The sequence below is a fragment of the Budorcas taxicolor genome, chromosome 5, assembly GCF_023091745.1.
Source record: "Budorcas taxicolor isolate Tak-1 chromosome 5, Takin1.1, whole genome shotgun sequence".
NCBI lineage: Eukaryota > Metazoa > Chordata > Mammalia > Artiodactyla > Bovidae > Budorcas > Budorcas taxicolor.
In genome coordinates, this window is record NC_068914.1 from 160,661,349 (window position 1) to 160,682,497 (window position 21,149).

Here is a 21,149-nt window from a genome sequence, read left to right on the forward strand (position 1 = left end):
TGTCCCGCCATCCGGCCCCCCTCTCTGAGTGTCCCGTCATCCAGCTCCCCTCTCTCTCTGAGTGTCCCGCCATCCGGCCCCCCTCTCTCTCTGAGTGCCCTGCCATCCGGCCCCCCTCTCTCTCTGAGTGCCCTGCCATCCGGCCCCCCTCTCTGAGTGTCCTGCCATCCGGCCCCTCTCTCTGAGTGTCCCGCCATCCGGCCCCCCTCTCTGAGTGTCCCGTCATCCAGCTCCCCTCTCTCTCTGAGTGTTCCATCATCTGGCCCCCATCTCTGAGTGTCCCGCCATCCGGCCCCCCTCTCTGAGTGTCCCGCCATCCGGCTCCCCCTCTCTCTGAGTGTCCCGCCATCCGGCCCCCCTCTCTGAGTGCCCTGCCATCCGGCTCCCCTCTCTCTCTGAGTGTTCCATCATCTGGCCCCCATCTCTGAGTGTCCCGCCATCCGGCTCCCCCTCTCTCTGAGTGTCCCGCCATCCGGCCCCCCCTCTCTCTGAGTGTCCTGCCATCCGGCTCCCCCTCTCTCTGAGTGTCCCGCCATCCGGCCCCCCTCTCTGAGTGCCCTGCCATCCGGCTCCCCTCTCTCTCTGAGTGTTCCATCATCTGGCCCCCATCTCTGAGTGTCCCGCCATCCGGCCCCCCCTCTCTCTGAGTGTCCCGCCATCCGGCTCCCCCTCTCTCTGAGTGTCCCGCCATCCGGCCCCCCTCTCTCTGAGTGTCCCGCCATCCGGCTCCCCCTCTCTCTGAGTGTCCCGCCATCCGGCCCCCCTCTCTGAGTGTCCCGTCATCCAGCTCCCCTCTCTCTCTGAGTGTCCCGCCATCCGGCCCCACTCTCTCTTTGAGTGCCCTGCCATCTGGCCCCCCTCTCTCTCTGAGTGCCCTGCCATCCGGCCCCCCTCTCTGAGTGTCCTGCCATCCGGCCCCTCTCTCTGAGTGTCCCGCCATCCGGCCCCCCTCTCTGAGTGTCCCGTCATCCAGCTCCCCTCTCTCTCTGAGTGTTCCATCATCCGGCCCCCATCTCTGAGTGTCCCGTCATCCGGCTCCCCTCTCTCTCTGAGTGTCCCGCCATCCGGCCCCCCTCTCTCTCTGAGTGTCCCGCCATCCGGCCCCCTTCTCTGAGTGTCCCGTCATCCAGCTCCCCTCTCTCTCTGAGTGTCCCGCCATCCGGCCCCCCTCTCTGAGTGTCCCGTCATCCAGCTCCCCTCTCTCTCTGAGTGTCCCGCCATCCGGCCCCCCTCTCTGAGTGTCCCGCCATCCGGCCCCCCCTCTCTCTGAGTGTCCCGCCATCCGGCCCCCCCTCTCTCTGAGTGTCCCGCCATCCGGCTCCCCCTCTCTCTGAGTGTCCCGCCATCTGGCTCCCCCTCTCTCTGAGTGTCCCGCCATCCGGCCCCCCTCTCTGAGTGTCCCGCCATCCGGCCCCCCTCTCTGAGTGTCCCGCCATCCGGCCCCCCTCTCTGAGTGTCCCGCCATCCGGCCCCCCTCTCTGAGTGTCCCGCCATCCGGCTCCCCCTCTCTCTGAGTGTCCCGTCATCTGGCTCCCCTCTCTCTCTGAGTGTCCCGCCATCCGGCCCCCCTCTCTGAGTGTCCCGCCATCCGGCCCCCCTCTCTGAGTGTCCCGCCATCCGGCTCCCCCTCTCTCTGAGTGTCCCGTCATCTGGCTCCCCTCTCTCTCTGAGTGTTCCATCATCCGGCCCCCCTCTCTGAGTGTCCCATCATCCAGCTCCCCTCTCTCCATAGTGTCCCGCCATCCGGCCCCCCTCTCTCTGAGTGTCCCGCCATCCGGCTCCCCCTCTCTGGGTGTCCCGCCATCCGGCCCCCCTCTCTCTGAGTGTCCCGCCATCCGGCCCCCCTCTCTGAGTGTCCCATCATCCGGCCCCCCTCTCTGAGTGTCCCATCATCCGGCTCCCCCTCTCTCTGAGCGTCCCGTCATCCGGCCCCCCTCTCTGAGTGCCCCGCCATCCGGCCCCCCTCTCTGAGTGTCCCATCATCCGGCCCCCCTCTCTGAGTGTCCCGCCATCCGGCTCCCCCTCTCTCTGAGTGTCCCGTCATCCGGCCCCCCTCTCTGAGTGTCCCGCCATCCGGCTCCCCCTCTCTCTGAGTGTCCCGTCATCCGGCCCCCCTCTCTGAGTGTCCCGTCATCCGGCCCCCCTCTCTGAGTGTCCCGCCATCCGGCTCCCCCTCTCTCTGAGTGTCCCGTCATCCGGCCCCCCTCTCTGAGTGTCCCGTCATCCGGCCCCCCTCTCTGAGTGTCCCATCATCTGGCTCCCCCTCTCTGAGTGTCCCGCCATCCGGCCCCCCTCTCTGAGTGTCCCGCCATCCGGCTCCCCCTCTCTCTCAGTGTCCCGTCATCCGGCCCCCCTCTCTCAGTAGTGTTCCATCACTCAGATTTGTGTTGATATTTCTTCCGTTCAGTTCAGTCGCTCAGTCGTATCCGACTCTTTGTGACCCCACGGACTGCAGCTTGCCAGGCCTCCCTGTCCATCACCAACTCCAGGAGCTTGTTCAAACTCATGTCCATTGAGTCAGTGATGCCATCCAAACATCTCATCCTCAACCATGTCATCCTCTGAACTGGCTGCGGCCCGGGGCGAGGGCAGGCGTTTCGGGCTCCTCCCGGCAGCAGGACTGGAGAAGCGGGGGCTGGGTGACCCCTCCTCTTGGGCTCACCATGGGCTTGGCAGGAACACACAAGGCACCCATCGCCCCACTTGCCAGAGGCCCCGTGGGCCCAGCGGGACCCTCCCCCGACTCGGAGTGCGGAGGCGCGAGCCACAGACATTTTGCGTCTGCTCTCGTCTCCTCCTGGACGCCCTCGTCCTCGTTTATGACACTGTTCCGTTCCTGCTGTGTCGGTGAGGCCGGGGGGGCCCGGCAGAGGTAAGGTGCGGGGTCGTGGCGTGGCTCCCAGGCGCCTCTCAAGCAGCAGCACGCTGGGATGTTCCTGGCGCCCCTCCTTCCGAGAGGAGGCTGCGTCTGCTCGGTGTCCCGCGTCAGCTGTGCACCTCCTCGCGCTGCCTCCCTGACCACGCTGTCAGACCTTCTGCCTGCTTGCAGCGAGCCCCTGCAGGGTAGGAATGGGCCTGATCGTACTCTCCGAGCTTCTCTGATTGGTTTTCATGGACCGGATGGATCAGGTGTGAGATGGATTCAGAGCAGGGGGTGTGTGGAGGTGGCTTTGGCCCCAGGGGCAGCTTACACAGAGGGGCGCTCAGCATGCGCTGGTCAGAGCAGGCTGGTGGACGTGCCTTTCCCGTACCCAGGCTTTTAGGAGCCAGAGCTGTGCTTGTTCTGCAGGCCCTCTGAGGCTGGAGACAGCTCAGCTTCTGGATTAGGTTCTCACGGGAGCCTCGGTGATGGCAAGACGCGTGCATTTCTTACACGTTTTGGGAAGATTTAAAATTTTATTGTTGTGCCAAAGTGAATCAGGCTACAAACAAAATACTGTGGTGAAGAGTCCACCGTTTTTACTTTACGCATTTTAGTAAAGTATTAATAAGTTTTCCAGTCTCATTAATTTATAGTAGTATTTTATAATACAAAATATGTGTTCATTCTTGTTTTAAAATGTTTTAAAACATTAATGCATTTTCACATTAATGCATTTATTTTTGCTCAGTGTTTCTGCCAGATTTTAGTACTACCAAAGTGTTAAAAAATAAGACTAAAACCAGTTCAAAAGAGTATTAGAAAAAAAATAAATTATGGATTGATTTTTCTATTATTCCTGGGTTTTCAGGGGGGAAAAAAGGTACTTATAATTAGGAGTTCTTTGCATACACCATTCTGTGACAGATTTTTGGTTTTGTCTCAGATGTGATTTTACATCCAGTTAGAACAAATGAGCCCCAGTGGCTGTGTGGTTTGTGTTCGTGGAGGGGAATGAGTGATTACATCCGGAAGCGCAGCAGGATGGTGCTCTTGCATTTGTATGTTACCGTACTTTCCCAGGTGTTGTTTCTTTGTTCCATGCGAGGATTCCGTGACTCAAGCAAGGAAGGTATTTTTGTTTAGCTAAGTTTTAGAGGAAGGAACTGGGGCTCAGGAGAGATTTAGAGGACTGAGGGAGGCCGTAGAGATTCTCACTGGCCACGCTGGGCCTGGAACCCAAGTCTGCTGAATCCACAACCAGTTTCTGTTGCCCTGCCCCTCTCTGCTCGGTCAGCCTCCCAAGGGGAATCTTACTGAGAAGGAAAGACTCACAGTACAGATGAGTTTGGAGTTGTGATGCTGGCGTTGTTTTCATAAAGACAGTTCTGAATTTTATGTTTTAGAAAGCAAATGCACGATTGTAGAAGATTTGCTCTTTATTTCTCATTCATTTTCTGCTTATTAAAGCATGTGTCACATTTTAGTTTTCTCTCTTAGATGACTAATGACTCTGCAGTCTGATTCCAAGAAATATGGGGACAGAGAGCCGGCAGAAAACCATACACAGGCTGTCACCGTAAAGGCTCGGGCAGCGAAATAAAAGGTGGGAAAAGATCTGCCAGGGACGTGCTACTCATAAAAAAGCTAATTTGCAAAACAATATCAGAAAAAAAGCAAACTTCAATACAAAGAGGGATGTTTCATAATGATAACAGGTTCAACTCGTTAAGTAGAGATGTCTTTCCTGAATGTGTTTGTCAGAGTCGTGGGTGTAACAGCAGTTCATTTTTCACAAGCAGAGACAGTAGGCTCTTCTATGAATACATCACAGTTTGTTAACATATCCGCCTGCTCACAGACACCAAGGTTATTTACAAGCCTTCCCCCCATGGAAAAGCTGCTGTGAGGGTCCTTGTGGATACTGCATTGTGGGTATATGTTTCCAGTTCTATAAGGCAGATATGAAGTAGTGGAACTGTTGGGTCACAGAACAGATATATGTTTAACTGTACTTAAAAAAAAAAAACCTGCCATATGGTTTTTCAAAGTGGTAGTACCCTTTTATCCTGCCCACCATTATTTTTTAAATTGATATGGAGACAGGAGTTTCCAGCTGCCTCTTGCGTCAGTTTCGTTAGGCCACATTTCTCAAGGAATATGTCCATTCCATGTAAGTTTTTGAATTTATTGCACGAAGTTGTCAACAGGATCGGTTTATTATTTCTTCATGCCTGTAGGGTCTGTAGTGATGTTCCTTTCTCATGTCTGACACTTTTTCCCAGTGGTCAAGTCTGACTGAAAGTTTTTATTGATTTTTTTTTTAAAGCAGTTTACTTATTTCCATGCTTATTTTATTTCCTTCTTTTAGTTTAGCTTTGTTTAAAATCCCTCATCTTTTCCTAGCTTCTTAAGGTAGAACCTCATTAGTTTGAACCTTTATTCTTTTCTGATTTAGGCTTTTAAGGGCATAATATTTCCCTCCAGGCATTGTTTTAGTTATATCATACACATATTGGTATCTGTTGTTATCATTCAGTTTGAAATATTTTCCAATTTTTTCCTTGTGATTTCTCTGATTTATGAGATATTTAGAAGTATGTTAATAAAGTTCCACATATTTGAGGATTTCCTGGGTATCACAGTCGGCTGATTTCTCATTTAAAGCATCTGGTCAGATAAGCCTGATGTTGTTTTGATCTCTTGATACTTACCATGACTTACTTGGGCAGCACCTGTGGCCTGCTTGGTGAGGATGCCGTGTGTCCTTGAAAAGAATGTGCGTTCTTCAGGTGGTGGATGTGGTGTCCTGCAGACCAGTTAGATCCAGCTCACGTCTGCCTTTACCAGTTTTTAAATTTACCTATTCTGTCAGTTACTCAGGGAGGGGTGCTGAAATCTCTGCCTAATATCGAAATTATGTCCATTTCTGTCAGTGTTTGCTTCATGCATTATGAAGCTGTATTATTAGGTACACACATTTAGGAAAGACATCTCTGCTTAATGAGTTGAACCTCTTATCATTATGAAACATCCCTCTTTGTACTGATGTTTTTTTTTTTTCTGATATTATTTTGCAAATTAGCTTTTTTATGAGTAGCACGTCCCTGGCAGATCTTTTTCCACCTTTTATTTCAGCTGCCTGAGTCTTTACGGTGGCAGCCTGTGTTTGGTTTTTCTTTCAGCTCTCTATCCCCGTGTTTCTTGCCATCAGACTGCAGAATCACTAGTCGTCTAAGAAAACTAAAATGTAAGAAATACTTTGATAAGCAGAAAATGAATGAGAAATAAATAGCAAATCTACAGTAGTGCATTTGCTTTCTAAAAAGTAAAATTTGCAAATATCTTTGTGTGAGCACCAGTATCCCACCTCCATAGTCATCTGTAGTGTGAGTCTTTCCTTCTCAGTAAGACCCCCCCGGGAGGCTGAGACTGCGATGCTCCATGACCCTAGGAGGCAGAGAGGGGTCGACCTGTTGCCAGCGTGAGCGAGCCCGCACTTGCCTCCTCCTGCTTCTGCCTCCGGATCCCCTTTCCGGTCACTGCCCTGCTCTCACTGCTGCTGTCCCGGCCACCACCACCTCTCCTTGGGCTTCGCAAGTAGGCCCTCGCGTGGTTGTCTTGTGACTGCTGGCCCCTCTGGTCCGTTTTCCACACTGTGGTCAAGGCCTTGTGTGCAAGCTGTTCCCTGGGCCCAGGATGCTCCCCTCTCGGCCCCCTCTTCTCTCAGTTGGCCTCTCTGCACGTCTGGGTTGCGTTTCAGCTCTCAGGCCCTCCACCTCCTTGCTGATGGGGCGCGCCCCCGCTCAGGACGTCACTGTGCTCCTCACCTTGTGCTGTGAGCACTTCCTCTGGGTGAGATTGTACCTTTGCCCGCCCTTGGACCGAGAGCTGAGCTCCCTGCGTGTGCGGTGTGCGCGACGGTCACCCGTGTAATTAATTCCCCTGCCCTGCTGGCCCCAGGGAAGCATTCCTTAGATTCTTGTTAGTGTCAGTCGGTGACCTCCGTGTTTTCCTGTTTCTTTATATCTTCAAGTAAAATCTTACAGTTTTCTTCACATGGTATTTCTTGTGCATTTCTTGTTAAGCTTATGCCTGTAACCTTTTCCACGTCTTTTTTTCAGTAGAGACAAGCTATTGATTTTTTGACTCTCGTATCTGCCCATCTTGCTGAACTCGGAACCCGGGGTCCCGCGTGTCTCTGGGTGCTGCCTGCCCGTCTGCTGGCGTCATCCTCGGGCTGGGGGGAGGCCAGGGGGCTGCCGGCCCCCAGCCTGACATTTGGCACCACCAGCATTCAGAGGAAGCAGAGATCCAGAGATCAGAGACCCAGCAGATCCCCTGAGAGCCAGGAGAGGTGTCCTCAGGCGCCCCGGCTCCTCTGCGCTCTATTCCCAGGGTTCACATGGGGTCCCAGGCCCATGGCCAGATTGGGTGCTGGTGAGGGCGTGGCTTTGCCCCCATGCCAACCAGCCCAGCTGAGTGTAGAGCAGGTGGGTGGGTGTTTGTGTGTGTGTGTGTGTGTGTGTGCGCCTCCATGCCAACCAGCCCAGCCTGAGTGTAGAGCAGGTGTGTGTGTGTGTGTGTGTGCGTGCCTCTATGCCAACCAGCCCAGCCTGAGTGTAGAGCAGGTGTGTGTGTGTGTGTGTGTGTGTGTGTGTGTGTGTGTGTGCGCGCGCGCCTCCATGCCAGCCAGCCCAGCCTGAATGTAGAGCAGGTGTGTGTGTGTGTGTGTGTGTGTGTGTGTGCGCCTCCATGCCAACCAGCCCAGCCTGAGTGTAGAGCATGTGTGTGTGTGTGTGCATGTGTGTGTGTGCGCGTGTGTGTGCATGCATCTCCATGCCAACCAGCCCAGCCTGAGTGTAGAGCAGGTGTGTGTGTGTGTGCATGTGTGTGTGTGCGTGTGTGTGCGCCTCCATGCCAACCAGCCCAGCCTGAGTGTAGAGCATGTGTGTGTGTGTGTGCATGTGTGTGTGTGCGCGTGTGTATGCATGCATCTCCATGCCAACCAGCCCAGCCTGAGTGTAGAGCAGGTGTGTGTGTGTGTGTGTGTGTGTGTGTGTGCGCCTCCATGCCAACCAGCCCAGCCTGAGTGTAGAGCATGTGTGTGTGTGTGTGCATGTGTGTGTGTGCGCGTGTGTGTGCATGCATCTCCATGCCAACCAGCCCAGCCTGAGTGTAGAGCAGGTGTGTTTGTGTGTGTGTGTGTATGTGTGTGCGTGCCTCCATGCCAACCAGCCCAGCCTGAGTGTAGAGCAGGGGTGTGTGTGTGTGTGTGTGTGTGTGTGCGCACGCACGCGCCTCCATGCCAACCAGCCCAGCCTGAGTGTAGAGCAGGTGGGTGGGTTTGTGTGTGTGTGTGTGTGTGTGTGTGTGTGTGTGTGTGTGCACGCACGCTTCCATGCCAGCCAGCCCAGCCTGAATGTAGAGCAGGGGTGTGTGTGTGTGTGTGTGTGTGTGTGTGTGTGTGTGCGCGCGCCTCCGTGCCAACCAGCCCGGCCTGAGTGTAGAGCAGGGGTGTGTGTGTGTGTGTGTGTGTGTGTGTGTGTGCACGCCTCCATGCCAACCAGCCCAGCCTGAATGTAGAGCAGGCTGGTGGGTTCCTGCTGGGTGAGTGTGTGTGTATGTGTGTGGTCACTTTACACAGTCAGGATTCTGCTGGAAAGGTGGAAGGGGTGGATGGGCCTGGGTTGAAAGTCCACACCTGACCCCTGTCCGAGTGGCCCTCGGACTTCTCCCATCCACATCCCGACACCTGGATCAGGTTGTAAGGCCTCCTGGTGTGGAGCAGCCTTTTCATCCCTGTGGTCATGCTGATCTTGGGCCTTCAGTGGCGCTCCTGTCTGCTGGGGTTTGATTTTGGGCTCTTCTGTCTGTGAGGTCTGTCTGCATTGGCAGAAGCCGTCTCAGTAACAGGAGTCCGCGGTGGGGAAGGACTCCGGGACATGAAGGCCCCTTGGTTCGCGTGCCGCCACGGCTGAGTCCCCTCACCTCCCTGAGCCTGTTCCTCCATCACTCAGTGGGACTGCAGCCCCAGCTAACTCAAGGTCTGGAGGACCTCATACCTCAGAGCTCCCTTTCAGCACCAGAGTCAGAACTGTGTCTCACTGTGTTGACTGAAGGTGCCGTCTTGTGAGGGTCCTTCATGAGGAGAGAGGTTCGGAGGACATCAGGCTTTCTTCATAAACGACCCTCAGAAAGCGGGCCCGTGCAGCCACCGGGGCCTGGGGAACGTGATTGGTAAACGTCGCATTATTGGTGTTTGGATATTAGGTCCCTGCTTTCCATAATATCCCCAGGGAACTGGGGAAGATTTGATATTTTCTGAGATTGCCGTAAAATGCAAGTTATTGCTGGTGCCATCGCCCAATTATTCTGTACTTATTTTACTTAGACTTTAGTAATTGGAAAAAGATTGGATGTCAGGACTTTGTATTCTGTTGATTCTATTACCAGAGTCCTTCTCTTTAATCATTTCCTTTATTCCCAGTATTAATCATTAGCTCTGAGCTCTTAGGGGAAGAACCTAACTTAAAGGAAAGAAATAGTTACTTCCGTTTCTGTAGGACTGACTGTTAGGTACCTACAGATTGAAGCGTGTTCTCTGGCAATTCAGGGCCTGTGATGGAGGCACTCGAGGAGACCCCGAAGGTCAGAAGGACCTTGGGGCCCTGACTCTTACCCGCCTCCCCAGGCTGTGCCTGGCCTGCTCTTGTCCAGGCCCCTGCCCCTGCCAGCCCCGCCCCTCTGTGACCACCCCCCAAACTTAGGTGTTTGTTGAGGCAACTGTGACTTTTACTGTTGACACTTGGTTGTCCCCAGGGTGTGATTTGGCCACATCCTCGTAGACACAAGCTTATCTCCACGAACTGATGTCTTTCAAAACCCCTCCTGACATAGAGAACAGGCTTAGGGACCTGGGCTGGGGAGGAAGGGCGGATAGAAGGAGGGACGTGGCAGCGTGTACACCTGATTAAAGTAAGTGACCCATGGGGCTTTGCCGTGCGACTCGGGACTCACACCCGAGCTCTGTCACTACCTTCAGGGGTCAGATGGGGTGGGAGGTGGGAGGGAGGTTCAAGATGGGGGGGGACACATGTATACCTCTGGCTGACTCGTGTTGATGCATGTTGTGAAGCAACTATCCTTCAATTATAAAGATAACTCTATCAAAAAAAAAAATCTGTCCTGAGAAGTGCACTTCGTGTAGGTCTTCTTAGAGTAAGTGCTGAGAGTGACTGGATGAAGGAAAGATGTGAGCTTGGGGGGTGCGGGGGGAGAGAGGGAGGGAGGTGGGTGAGTGGGGAGGCAGGAGGCTGGAAGGAAGCGTGTCCTTTGCACCTCGCCTGTCCCTGTGGCTCCAGGGATGCTCGGGCCGTGTTGAGCAAACGTGTGCTAAGATCTAAACGCAAACAGGTCACGTTTAGCTTGGTTTGAATAGAGTGGTAACTTCTCCGGTGTGTTGAGAACAATCAGTATCTGAAATTGTTCTCATTTAGGTTCATTCTGGTTTCATTTATGGGCCTCCTTGCCCCCCGAGGAACTGGGGGAGGATGTCCGCCGAAGGGGGAGGCTTTGCCTGCCATCTGTAACCCCCTTCTTCCTGTCTCTCTTGTGTTAACAGAGGAGCTCAGGAAGCTGAGCTGGTCCGGGATCCCCAAGCCTGTCCGTGCCATCACGTGGAAGCTGCTCTCAGTAAGTTGCCCCCTCTGCGCCCCCGCCCTGCACCCCCTGCCCAGGCACCGTCCTCCCATGAGGACAGGCTCTCCCGGCCCAGGCGGGCTTCGAGCCCCACGCACGTCCCGGCTCCACCTCGTGGATCTGGCTTCGGCTGGGGCTGCGATGCCATCTCCCACCCTTAGCTCAGCTTCAGGCTTGGTTTGCGAAGACTGGCAGAAAACGAGCATAAGTCATAACTTAGGATGGCTGTGTTCTTTTTCTCTGATCTTATTATTGTTAAAGTCTTTGTGGTGTTTCCAAACCTGTGTTATAAAAAGGTTCCAGCGTGGAAGATTCTTTCAGCTCCGAGGACTCAAACGGGGAAATCTGTTTGAGAGTCTTTTAAAAAGCATCAGTGGTGATGGTGTTAGACTGGTGTGTGTTTGTGTGATGGAGGCTGGGCTGTGGCTCCCTCACACCCAATGTGGAGCAGCGCGTTCTGGGGGCTTCGGGAGAAGGTGGGAGCTGGTTCTCGCCCTGAGTCAATGTCAGAAGTGAGCTTGGCTCTGCTGAACATCTCGGAGTCTTTTCTAGACAGCTTTCTTCCCGTTTCCTGCTTTTTTTTTTCTTCCTTATTATCTTGGGAACTAAGTCAATAGGGACCCCTAAGAGTTTACCCTAAATTGGGTCAGACTTTCAGTATTAAAAGAGTCTTTCTTGCTAATGAGCTTTAATAAATTTGCAGCTTAGTACCTCGTAATCCTACATGCAGATGCAGTTCCGATCAGTGAATATTTATTGATCAAATATTCTCTTGCAATTAAATTAGACCCGCTGCAATTGCTAATGTTTTTGTTCGGTGTTTTTTTTTATTTTAAGCATTTGTATCTGGTTTTCCCAACATCCTCTAAAAGAGGCTACAGGCTTTCCAGGCCGCATTTTAGGAAGTTCGCATGAAAACACCTTTCGGGTCTCTGTGGAGGTTTTGCGTTTGTGAAGGGTGTGCTCCTCCCGGTGGAAAGCCCTCTGTGAATTACGTTGTCGCGGCCTCTTCCCTTTAGCTCCCCACCTCTGCAGGTCATGGTTAAGACACCCTCACAGCTGCCCAGTGACTGCCTTGGAGGAAGAGCCACCTGGAATCAATGGGCAGAGGGGCAGAGGGCGACGTGAGATCGGCTAGGCTCGGCGGTCTGAAGCGGGGCAGGGCAGTGGGGAGGGTCTGTGACCAGCGGCACTGGGATGCAAGTGACAGAGTCTGGCCTTCTTGGACGTTTGTTCACGTCACCACCGCTGGTTACAGGGGCCCTTGTCCAGAGGCGGAGGGGAGCCAGACTCCAGCGCACCACAGAGTCTGGGGGCCTTGGGGTTGGTCCGGGGTGCAGCGGGATTTGACTGGGGGACCACAGACCGTGGCATGCGTGGGCCGCAGGCGGCCCCAGTGGGCGAGAGGAGGGCGACAGTATCATGGGCACGTGTCTGGGGTCTTCACTCCCCGGGGTCTGAAAGCAGAGGTCGGCTGGGGTGGAGGAAAAGGGCAGAGGTGACGGGGGCAGTTCTCGCTGTTTTCGACTTGCATTGACAGATGAGTTAAACAGGCGTTGGGGACAGTGAGCCGAGCCCGTCCCTCCAAAGGTGGGCCACCAGCGGGGAGGGCATTCCACAGCCTCTTGGAGAAGGTGGGGTGCTTCGGGCCATCTCTAAGGCTGTGTCAGGGTTCCCCGGGTGAGCGACATGGGAGGTCACGTGACCCGGGGAGGCAGAGAATCAACACCGGGCTCTTCGGGAACCGGCGGGTCAGCTGACCCCTTGGGGTGGGGAGGGGATGGGAGGTGGGGGTGCGGGGAGGCCAGGTGCCCAGGCTGGGCCGCCTGCTGAAGGCCTGAGTGAGGGCGGGGGGCTGCGGGGTGAAGCCAGGCGCCGCGGGCGGGGGAGGGACTGCAGCTCGCCTCCTCCCCTTGTTTGCTCAGCGCTGCCGCCCGAGCACTTGGGGAACGGCCATGTCCCTGTGGCAGAGGAGGGAGCCCCTTCTTTCTCTGCCTCTGGCCTGGGGCGGAGCCGGCCCCCTGCAGACAGGGCACCTGTCCTCCCTGCGCACGTTCTCCCCCCCTCTCCTCTGCCTTTTCGCTTGTCCTGCAAGCGTTTCTCAGCTGTTTGCTGTGTGCCGTTCGGCGCATTGTGAGAGATTCCTGTGCAAGCAGCGGGCCATGCCCCTTGGAAGGGGGTAGGGGCTGGGATGGGCGGGACGGAAGGGGAGGAGGGGCCCAGGCCACCAAGGAGAAAGCCAGTGTGGGTGCTTGCTGACCACGCAGGCCTGTGCGGGTCAGCAGGGGTGTCACCCCCGCCTGCAGGGCTCCCGCCTGCACGTGCTGTGGCCTCGGGGTGGAGAGGGCATCTGGGCGTCCAGGGGCAGGGAACCCACGCAGTTAAGGGGTGCTGGTCGGACCTGGGCTTGGGCAGGCAGGGGGAAGTCTGACTGTGGGGGCCGTCCTCTCCCATCCTGTGAACCACACCCAGAGCTCGTGAGCCTCTCTGTGCTTGTCCTGGGGTGCCCCCGGTGCGGTCAGCCGCAGAGCGTGTTCTCTGATGGGAGACTCGGAGCACACGGTGAACCCCGTTAACCACTCGGCCCGGATTCAGCAGATGTTTCCTGGGCGTCTGTCCTGGGCTGGGCCCTTCACAAGTGTCAGGCCCACGAGTGTCCTGGAGGAAGCACCCAGGGGGCCCCTGCGGTTGGGCCGGGGGTGGAGCAGCAGTCTTCCCGGTCAGGACTGGCTCTTGGTCATTCTCCGAGGGCCTCACACGCCTGTCTGCTGGGGAGCTCTTGCAGATGCTGATGTGTGGGCCCACGGAGCAGATCCTGGGGTGGACTGCGGTCCCAGGGTGTGTACCGACTCCGGGTTCCACCGAGCACCTGGCCCAGGCTGAGGGGAGGAGGCGGGGGCGGGTGGGCTTCGGTCCTCCTCTCCACCTACAGCTTTCCATTCTGGGTCCACACTTGTGTTACCCGGGGGGCTTGGGAATTGCTGCCATCTGGATTCCCCGGGGTGCTCTCGCAGGTCCAGGGCTGGGACCGCTGCTCTAGAACACTCCGGTCCCCCGAGGGACAGGGCAGGGCACCCCTGAGCTCGCTGGGAGATGGGGCGTCGAGGGCAGCACCCCTGGGCGGAGGCGCTGGTGGGGCACAGCTGGGCCCCACCAACCTGCAGCTGAGGGGCTGGGGCTGTTGACCCTCTGGTAGGGCAGAGAACGGACTGGGGTTGTCAGCGAGTCTGAGCGAGCCTGCACTGGGGAGCTGGGGACCCCCGCACCATGGCTCTGCTCCTCCTCCACCACAGCAGGGGTCTGCAGGAGAGGGGAGTCCCATGAGCTGGGGCTGACGGGGTGGCTGTGGGGAGCGGGAGGTCCGAGCACTGGGTGCTTAGCTGAGGAGCTAAGAGTTTATGCTCCGCCCCATTTAGGGAGACTGCTGGCTTGCCTGATGGGTTCAGGGTCTGCCGTTAACACTGTCCCGGTGGTGTGTAGACGAGCACTTTCTTAATGGATGAGTAGGAGATGCCGCTTTAATGAAGAAAGATGGGAAGCTGGGCTCTGGTCACTCAGGAGAACTAACCCGTACCCCCAGAGCTCACCGGTAAACCGCCTCTGACGCCGTCTAATGCCGAAATTCCATGCAAGTGGTGCAGAAACTTTTAAAAACGAATGCTGTAGACACTGCTTTCCTTCAGATAGACAGCCAGCAGGGACCTGCCGCGTGGCACAGGGGTCCCTGCTCAATATTCTGTAATAACGTAAATGGGAAGAGAGCGTGCAGCAAGAACGGGGGATTGTATACGTGTGACCGAAACACTTGCTGTAAAACCTGGAACTAACACAACGTTGTTAGTTAACTAAACTCCAACATGAGACAAAAATTTAAAAAATTAACGCTCTAGAAAATGACATTTCTGGCTCTTTTAAAAAAGCGTTTCAGAAATACCCAACAAAAACTAAGCACTTGCCGTTCGTGGCAGTCAGTAGAATGGCTGGAAATGGTGAGTGAAGCTCTTACACCGTGCTTCGTTCTTGCCGCTTATTGAGGTGAGTTTGCACGTGAACCCAGCGGGAGGGAGCGACGTGATGTTTGTGTCAGCGGGACAATTCCGTTATAAGTATATGCATGCATTGTTTTACATTTATGATTAGTGTTTTTATAGCATGCTAATACAGCAATTAAGTTTTCTGTAGTTCTGTCATTTAAAATTCATTGCATACTTGAATATATTTCATTTGCATAATTTCCAGTCTTGCTTAATTATCTGGAGGCCTCAACTTGCATGTGTGTGTTTTCCTTTAGGAAGGGGAGCATCAGGAGGCTGTGTGGGCTTGCTTGTTGTCCGCGTCCCTGCTTCGATGCCCTTGCCTGTCAGAAGTACTGTCTTGGTTCTTTAGTTAACATTTGAGGCTGGCGAGACTTTCTGGGTTCTTGTTCCCGTTCAGTTAGAATCCACCGGCGCCGCCGCAGGTGCTCTGTGTCAGGCTGTCCCCTCCAGCTGCAGCCGGCGCCCCCGTGGCAGCCCCGGTGCCCTGACCCGGCCGCTGCACGCGTGTCCACGCTCCTTCCGTGCTAGGCCGTCTCGAGCTTGCCCAGGGCTCCCCGCGGCTGTCCTCTGCCTCTTCACCTCCATCCGCTCCGCAGTCTCCAGACCCAGCCCAGAGGAGGACGCCAGCCCCTCCCTGCTGCTGGTGTTTAGTCATGCGGTTGCGTCCGACTCTGCGACCCCGTGGACTGTAGCCCGTTGGGCTCCTCTGTCCATGGGGTTCTCCAGGCAAGAGTACTGGGGTGGGTTGCCATGCCCTCCTCCGGGGGATCTTCCCAAGGCAGGGATCGAACCCACGTCTCCTGCATTGGCAGATATATTCTTTACTACTGAGTCCTCTACTTCTCATGAATTAGTTCAGACACGACCTCCTAGCCTCCTGGGTAGAGACCCTTCTTGGGGTGTGACAGTGTCATCCCAGATCTGTTGACCTCATGCCTTCATCCACCAAGTATCTGCGGAGTATCTGTTGTGCCAGACAGTACCCTGAGCCCCGGGGATGTCTGTGAACAGAGGGGTGAGGATTCCTGCGTGCTGGAGCTGGCATGCCAGTGAGAGGAGATGGCGGTAAATGCAGTGACTGAAGTTCACAGCATCTTAGAAGGGCTGATGTCACAGAACGAAACGTGAGCGAAGTAGGAGGGGCCCCAAGGGCCAGGCTGGTGGCTGGGGCGGCTACTTGGGAGCCAGGACTTGGGGAGGGAGGAATGGGGCCTTGCAGGGTCTTGGTCCCACCCAGATTCACGGGCTCCTTGGAGAGGGCGGCACCGACTCCAGCAGGGCGTGGGACGACGGTGCAGACCAGGCAGCCCCGCTGAGGAGCCGCTTGCTCTCTGAGGAGTAGGAGGGTGGATGCAGTGCCTGGACGTGTCCCTCGGCCCCGGGGCCAGGAGGAGGGTGGACGCTGGGCCGGCGCTCCTGTGGAACGGCTGCGGCGCCCGCTCCTGGGAGCCAGCCCTGCAGAGGCGGAGGCGGTGGCTTCATGGGGCAGCCGCGTCACTGCCTGTGTCGCTGCCCACGTTGCTGCGAGATTCTCCTATGATGAGAGTGCATGGCTGTGTTCCTGAGAAAGTTCCCTGCAGGCTGGATGTGGCCTGCGAGTGGTGGTCTGCCAGCCCACGGTGCAGGGGATGGGACCCAGGGTGGAGGGAGCCGTGAGCTCAGAGGGGCCTTGAGTCTTGGGGGTGCCAGGCCGGGGAAGGGAGAGAGCATCCCGGGCTGAGCGGTGGGAAGGGCCAGGCCGGGCGGGAGCAGGAGGTGCCTGGTGGTCTGGTTGGGCATTTCCAGCGGGGAGGCCAGTCTGGCGGGGCGGGGGGTTGGCGGGAGAGGTGGGGCCTGGGCCTCCAGCAGCTCCAGTGCTGGGGGTGGTCGGAGAGGTGGGGCTTGGGTGCAGCCAGGCCTGTGTGCAGCAGGATCCCGGCGAGGAGCTGTCCCTCCCTTTCCTTACCCGGGACTGTGGCAGTTTCAGGACAAAGAAGAAGAAGTAAACCCAGCCCATGGCCACTGTCCAGGAGGCAGTGGGGCTTGACGTGGCTGTCAAGGCCCACCTGGGCCTGGTGGGTGCCTGGGCTCCCAGATGGATTCTCTGAAGCTGTGACTGGCCCCCCTCCCCTGTAACTTCACGCCCTCGGCAGGGCTGGGCTGGGGTCCGAGCAGGAGGAGGGCTCTGGGTGGTTTTGGGTGATGCTGGCTGAAGGGGGTGGGGTCTGAGCTGCTCAAGTGGGCGCTTTACTGGCTGGTGTGAAGGCGCTGGAGGCAGCCCGCGTCTTCAGTCCACACTGGGGGCTGGTGATGGTTTTTGTCGCTGGTGTAAGTGTGCGGAGCGGTCTGCTCTTTGGGATACAAGAGGCCTCATTTGACCAGAAAATGGAGGCAGGTAGGACCAGCGGCCACTCCCTCCCTCGGTAAGGGGGCCGCATGCTGCCGACTGCAGGGATCTGTCAGCTGGACCCGCTGCCACACTGGGAACAGCAGGGCCCCTTTCCGACGGGTCGTAATTAACTGAGGGCATTTTAGGGCGGCTGTTCTTCGGGGGGCTCCTCCTCACTGCTATAGAAGGTGGAGGACGGGCGACACTTGTGACAAGCCTGCTGGGGTGTAAATTGCTAACCTCCTGGCAGGGTCACTTGGAAAAAAAGCATCAAGAGCCTTAAATATATCCCGTGTCCCATTGAGCCGACGATGCGCTTGTAGACATTTTACTCCAGGAAAAATCAGACATTGCTTAGCACCACGTATTTTGGAGTACTAGACATTTGAAAATATTCAGAATGTTGAGAAATCGAGGAAAGGTTAGACAGAAGTGTGTGATGAAGACGTTCACGGGGTGGCAGGCCATGGAGCCCTGGGGGCCAGTGCTTGCAGAGCACGGCTTGCTAAGCTTCTGCTGTAACGGGCTGGTTAGCAAGCGTCTGAGCATGTGTTTCAGTGGGTCACACGGTCACTTTCCGGCTCCTCAGCTCTGCCTCAGTCATGTGCAAACAGCCACACACATGGGCAAACAGATATGGCTTCGTGCCCCTGATGTCCTGGTTACAGAAATGGGCGGTGGGCTGGCATTTGCTGAGCCCCGCAGGAGAACAAGACGTTATGTCAGTGGGAGCCAGGGTTCACGATTTTAAGTCCAGGTATGTAAGCACAGAATGTTGGAGAGAAAATTTCCTTAAAAAGGCCATGGAAAGGACTAGTCATTAAAAGTAAATTGGGCTTCGTTCAGGTTAGGAGCTTCTGTTCATCAAAAGAAGTCATTAATGGGCAAGAAGCCACAGGCAGGAGGAGGTGATGTTTACTGCAGGCCTGCCGTGCAGACGGTGCAGCAGGCGCCTGCGAAGCAGGAGGGGGCGGACCACCGAACAGGAGGGGGAGGGCTGCTCACGGGTGAGGATGCGCCTGGCCTCCTGCAGGCCCCTGGAGAGGCAGCTGAGGCCTGCCAGCTGATGGACACCTCCGTGAGCCCGTCAGCACGGCTGCAAGGAAAAGGCGGTGGTGCCCGGCGTTGGGAAGAAGGGAGGCCATGCTCTCGTGCATGTCCCCCGGGAGTGTAATCACTTGGGAAATTCTTCAGCAAAACCTGTCAAAGGTACGCCGACCTTTGCTCCCCGTTATACACCTAACAAAATGGATGTCATGTGCTGTAAAAGGCAGGCATGAGAACGTTTATCGCAGAAACCTGGTCACTGCCCGGATGTCTGTTAACAGAATGGATTTTGCACATGGAGATGTTATGCAGCAGTGAGAATTAACCACTGGTTTGTGTTCCAGAACGAATGGATTTTTCAAATGTAGCACCGAGTTTAAGCAATGAGGCGGAAAAGAAAAGAAGAAGATTCCATGTGTGTAAAGTTCAGAAACCTGATAGGCAAAACCTGGCAGAGTCAGGGAGGACCTCTGACAGCAGGTCAGGAGTAAGGGTCAGTGGCCGGGAGGGCCCCAGCGTGCCCTGAGATGTGTTCATTTTGTGATCGTTCACACACATATTTGGGCAACGTGTGCACACACGTTATATTTCAATACACGTTTATTAAAAAGTTTAAATGATGTGATCCAGATGTGTTAAAACAAATGTGCATGAGTGTGTAGTTTATGATACAGAACAGATGCTAACTGATGACCAAAGTGGGGTAAAGGGATGCGCGTGCTCACACGGCTGAGAAGGGGTGGCTGGACCTGGGGCGACTTCATCCTCCAGGCTGAGCACAGCTGTCCTCGCGTCCGCTCTTTATGGTGGGGTAAAGGGGATGTGCGTGCTCACACGGCTGAGAAGGGGCGGCTGGACCTAGGGCAACTTCATCCTCAAGGCTGAGCACAGCTGTCCTCGCGTCCGCCCTTTATGGTGGGGTAAAGGGGATGTGCGTGCTTACACGGCTGAGAAGGGGCGGCTGGACTTAGGTTGACTTCATCCTCCAGGCTGAGCACGGCTGTCCTCGCGTCCGCTCCTTGTGGTGGGTCTGTGGCTCATGGTTCTCCCTCATGGTCACAGGATGGCTGCCACAGCTCCAGACTGTGCACATCCTTTTTGATTCACAAGCAGCCGCAGAGAACACCCTGTACCTGGCTTTTGTGCCTGCTTCTGGTTCCCCCTTTTCCCCTGAGCCTGTCGGTCACTGGAGCTGGTGGAATGGTGGGGCACATTGGCTCATCAGGACTTGTCCTGAAGGAAGGGGATTGCTCACCCTGAAGGAAGGGCCTCGGATGTGGTACCCAGAGGCTCTCCAGGACGCTGTTTGTTTGACAGCAAACACAGTGATGTCCTCCGTGGACGGGGAGACACTCTGAAAGGCGACAGCTGTGTTTGGTCATTTGCCCACTTTCAGGTGGGGTCACTCACTGAAAGTTAGGTGCCTGCTGGGTGCTGCTGGGGGGCTGTGTGAGCAGGCCCCACTTGGGCAAGGCCCACCCTCCTGAGGAAGTGACCGCTGAAGGGATGCCCGAGGGATGAGGAGGGACACACAAGGAATGAGCTTTAAGACGTCTAGGGAAAAAGCAAGGAGAAAATCCTTCTCATGCAGGGCACAAGAACTGCTAAATATAAGTATAAAAGGAAAACTGTCCTTTGGACTTCACGAACATTTAAAACTGCTATTGTTTGAGACATTAAAAAGGCAAGCCACAGGCTAGGAGAATATAATCAGAGTGCATATATTTGTCAAAAAGACTTGCATCTCGAATGTATATAGCACTCATAAAACTCAGTAAGAAAGCAAGCAACTGGTTAAAAAAAAACGGGCAAAGGATTTGAACAGATGCTTCTTCAAAGGAGAGAAACAGTGGCAGAGGGGTCTGCGAAAAGACGTTCAACGTCGTGAATCATTTGGGAAATGAAGTAAAAGCCCTTGACAAGGACTGATGTTTAGAGATGGACAACACTCTAAGGTTCTCAGACCTTGTTAGTTAGTGTGGAAAACCGTATTGTCCTTCTGGGAAAAGATCCGGCAGTTTCTGAGAAAATTAAGCATACACCTACGTTATGACCCAGTTACCCAGGAGAAATCAAGTGTATGTCGTAAAAGCCTGGTACAAGAATATTTATAACAGTCGTTATTTAAAATAACCCCAAACCAGAAACAACTCAGATGATCAGCAAAGAGTGAGTGGCTTCACAAACTGGTTTAACCATAGCCTGGAATTCCACTCAGGGAGAAAGGGTTGGGGGGTCACTGCTGGTTTCAGAAAGTCTCCGGAGACAGCGGTCTGTCACGCGATGTTTCTCTCTCTCCTTCTGGCTTCACGTTCAGCACGATAATCTCTAGCTGCATCCGTGTTGCACAAGGGGCATTCTTCCGTTCTTTTTTATGGCCATTCTTTTTATATATTCCATTATACACACACACATACACACACACACACACGCACACACACACGACATCTTCTTTATCTGTTCATCCGCTGAGGTCTGAAATATGACACGGATGAGCTTGTCTACGAGACAGAAACAGACCCACAGACAGAGAGACCAGACTTGTGGCTGCTGGGCGGATGTGGCGGGGGAGGGAGGGGGAAGGACTGGGAGTTCGGGGTTGGTAGATGCAACGACTACGTTCAGAACGGATAAACGACAAGGTTTATCATCTCCTGGGATAAACCGTAATGGGAACGAATATAGAGAAAGAATGTGAGTGTGTGCACAGCTGAGTCACTCTGCTGTACAGAGACTGGCGCGACGTTGTAAGTCTGACAGAACGACAGCACCTGGGCGAGGGCAGCCTTGCTGCCGGGCTCCGGCCCCCGTGGTGCCATTTCCGTGCGGTTCTGGGGTGGCGGCCGAGATGTGTGGGGCAGAGGGAGTGACTCCCGACTCCTCCTGGCCGAGGTGGGCCCCAGGACGGACTCGGGGTGACAGGCTGCTCTGATCTTCACGGGCAGTCGTCACGCAGCTGTGCGCCTTGTCACCTGTCGTGGAGCCACTCACGTGAAGCAGGGACCTTCTGTTCTGGGTGTGATGCAGCAGTAGTGTTTTGACTGAAGAAGTGGGAAATGGGAGGCAGCTGTCTGGGCTCTTCCTGGCCGCTCTTCACTGCCTAACCCTCGCTGAGTCTGGACCCAGACTGCGGCTG

At 55.3% G+C, this 21,149-nt stretch overlaps 1 protein-coding gene across 1 annotated transcript in view; it reads left to right on the top strand.

Moving 5' to 3' along the window:
- The window catches only part of TBC1D22A (TBC1 domain family member 22A), a 269,633-nt gene that overhangs the window by 83,916 nt on the left and 164,568 nt on the right, over positions 1 to 21,149 (top strand). The window contains exon 5 of the mRNA XM_052639487.1: positions 10,485 to 10,555. Coding sequence (XP_052495447.1) covers positions 10,485 to 10,555 — 71 coding nt within the window. The remainder of the gene's footprint in view (positions 1 to 10,484; positions 10,556 to 21,149) is intronic.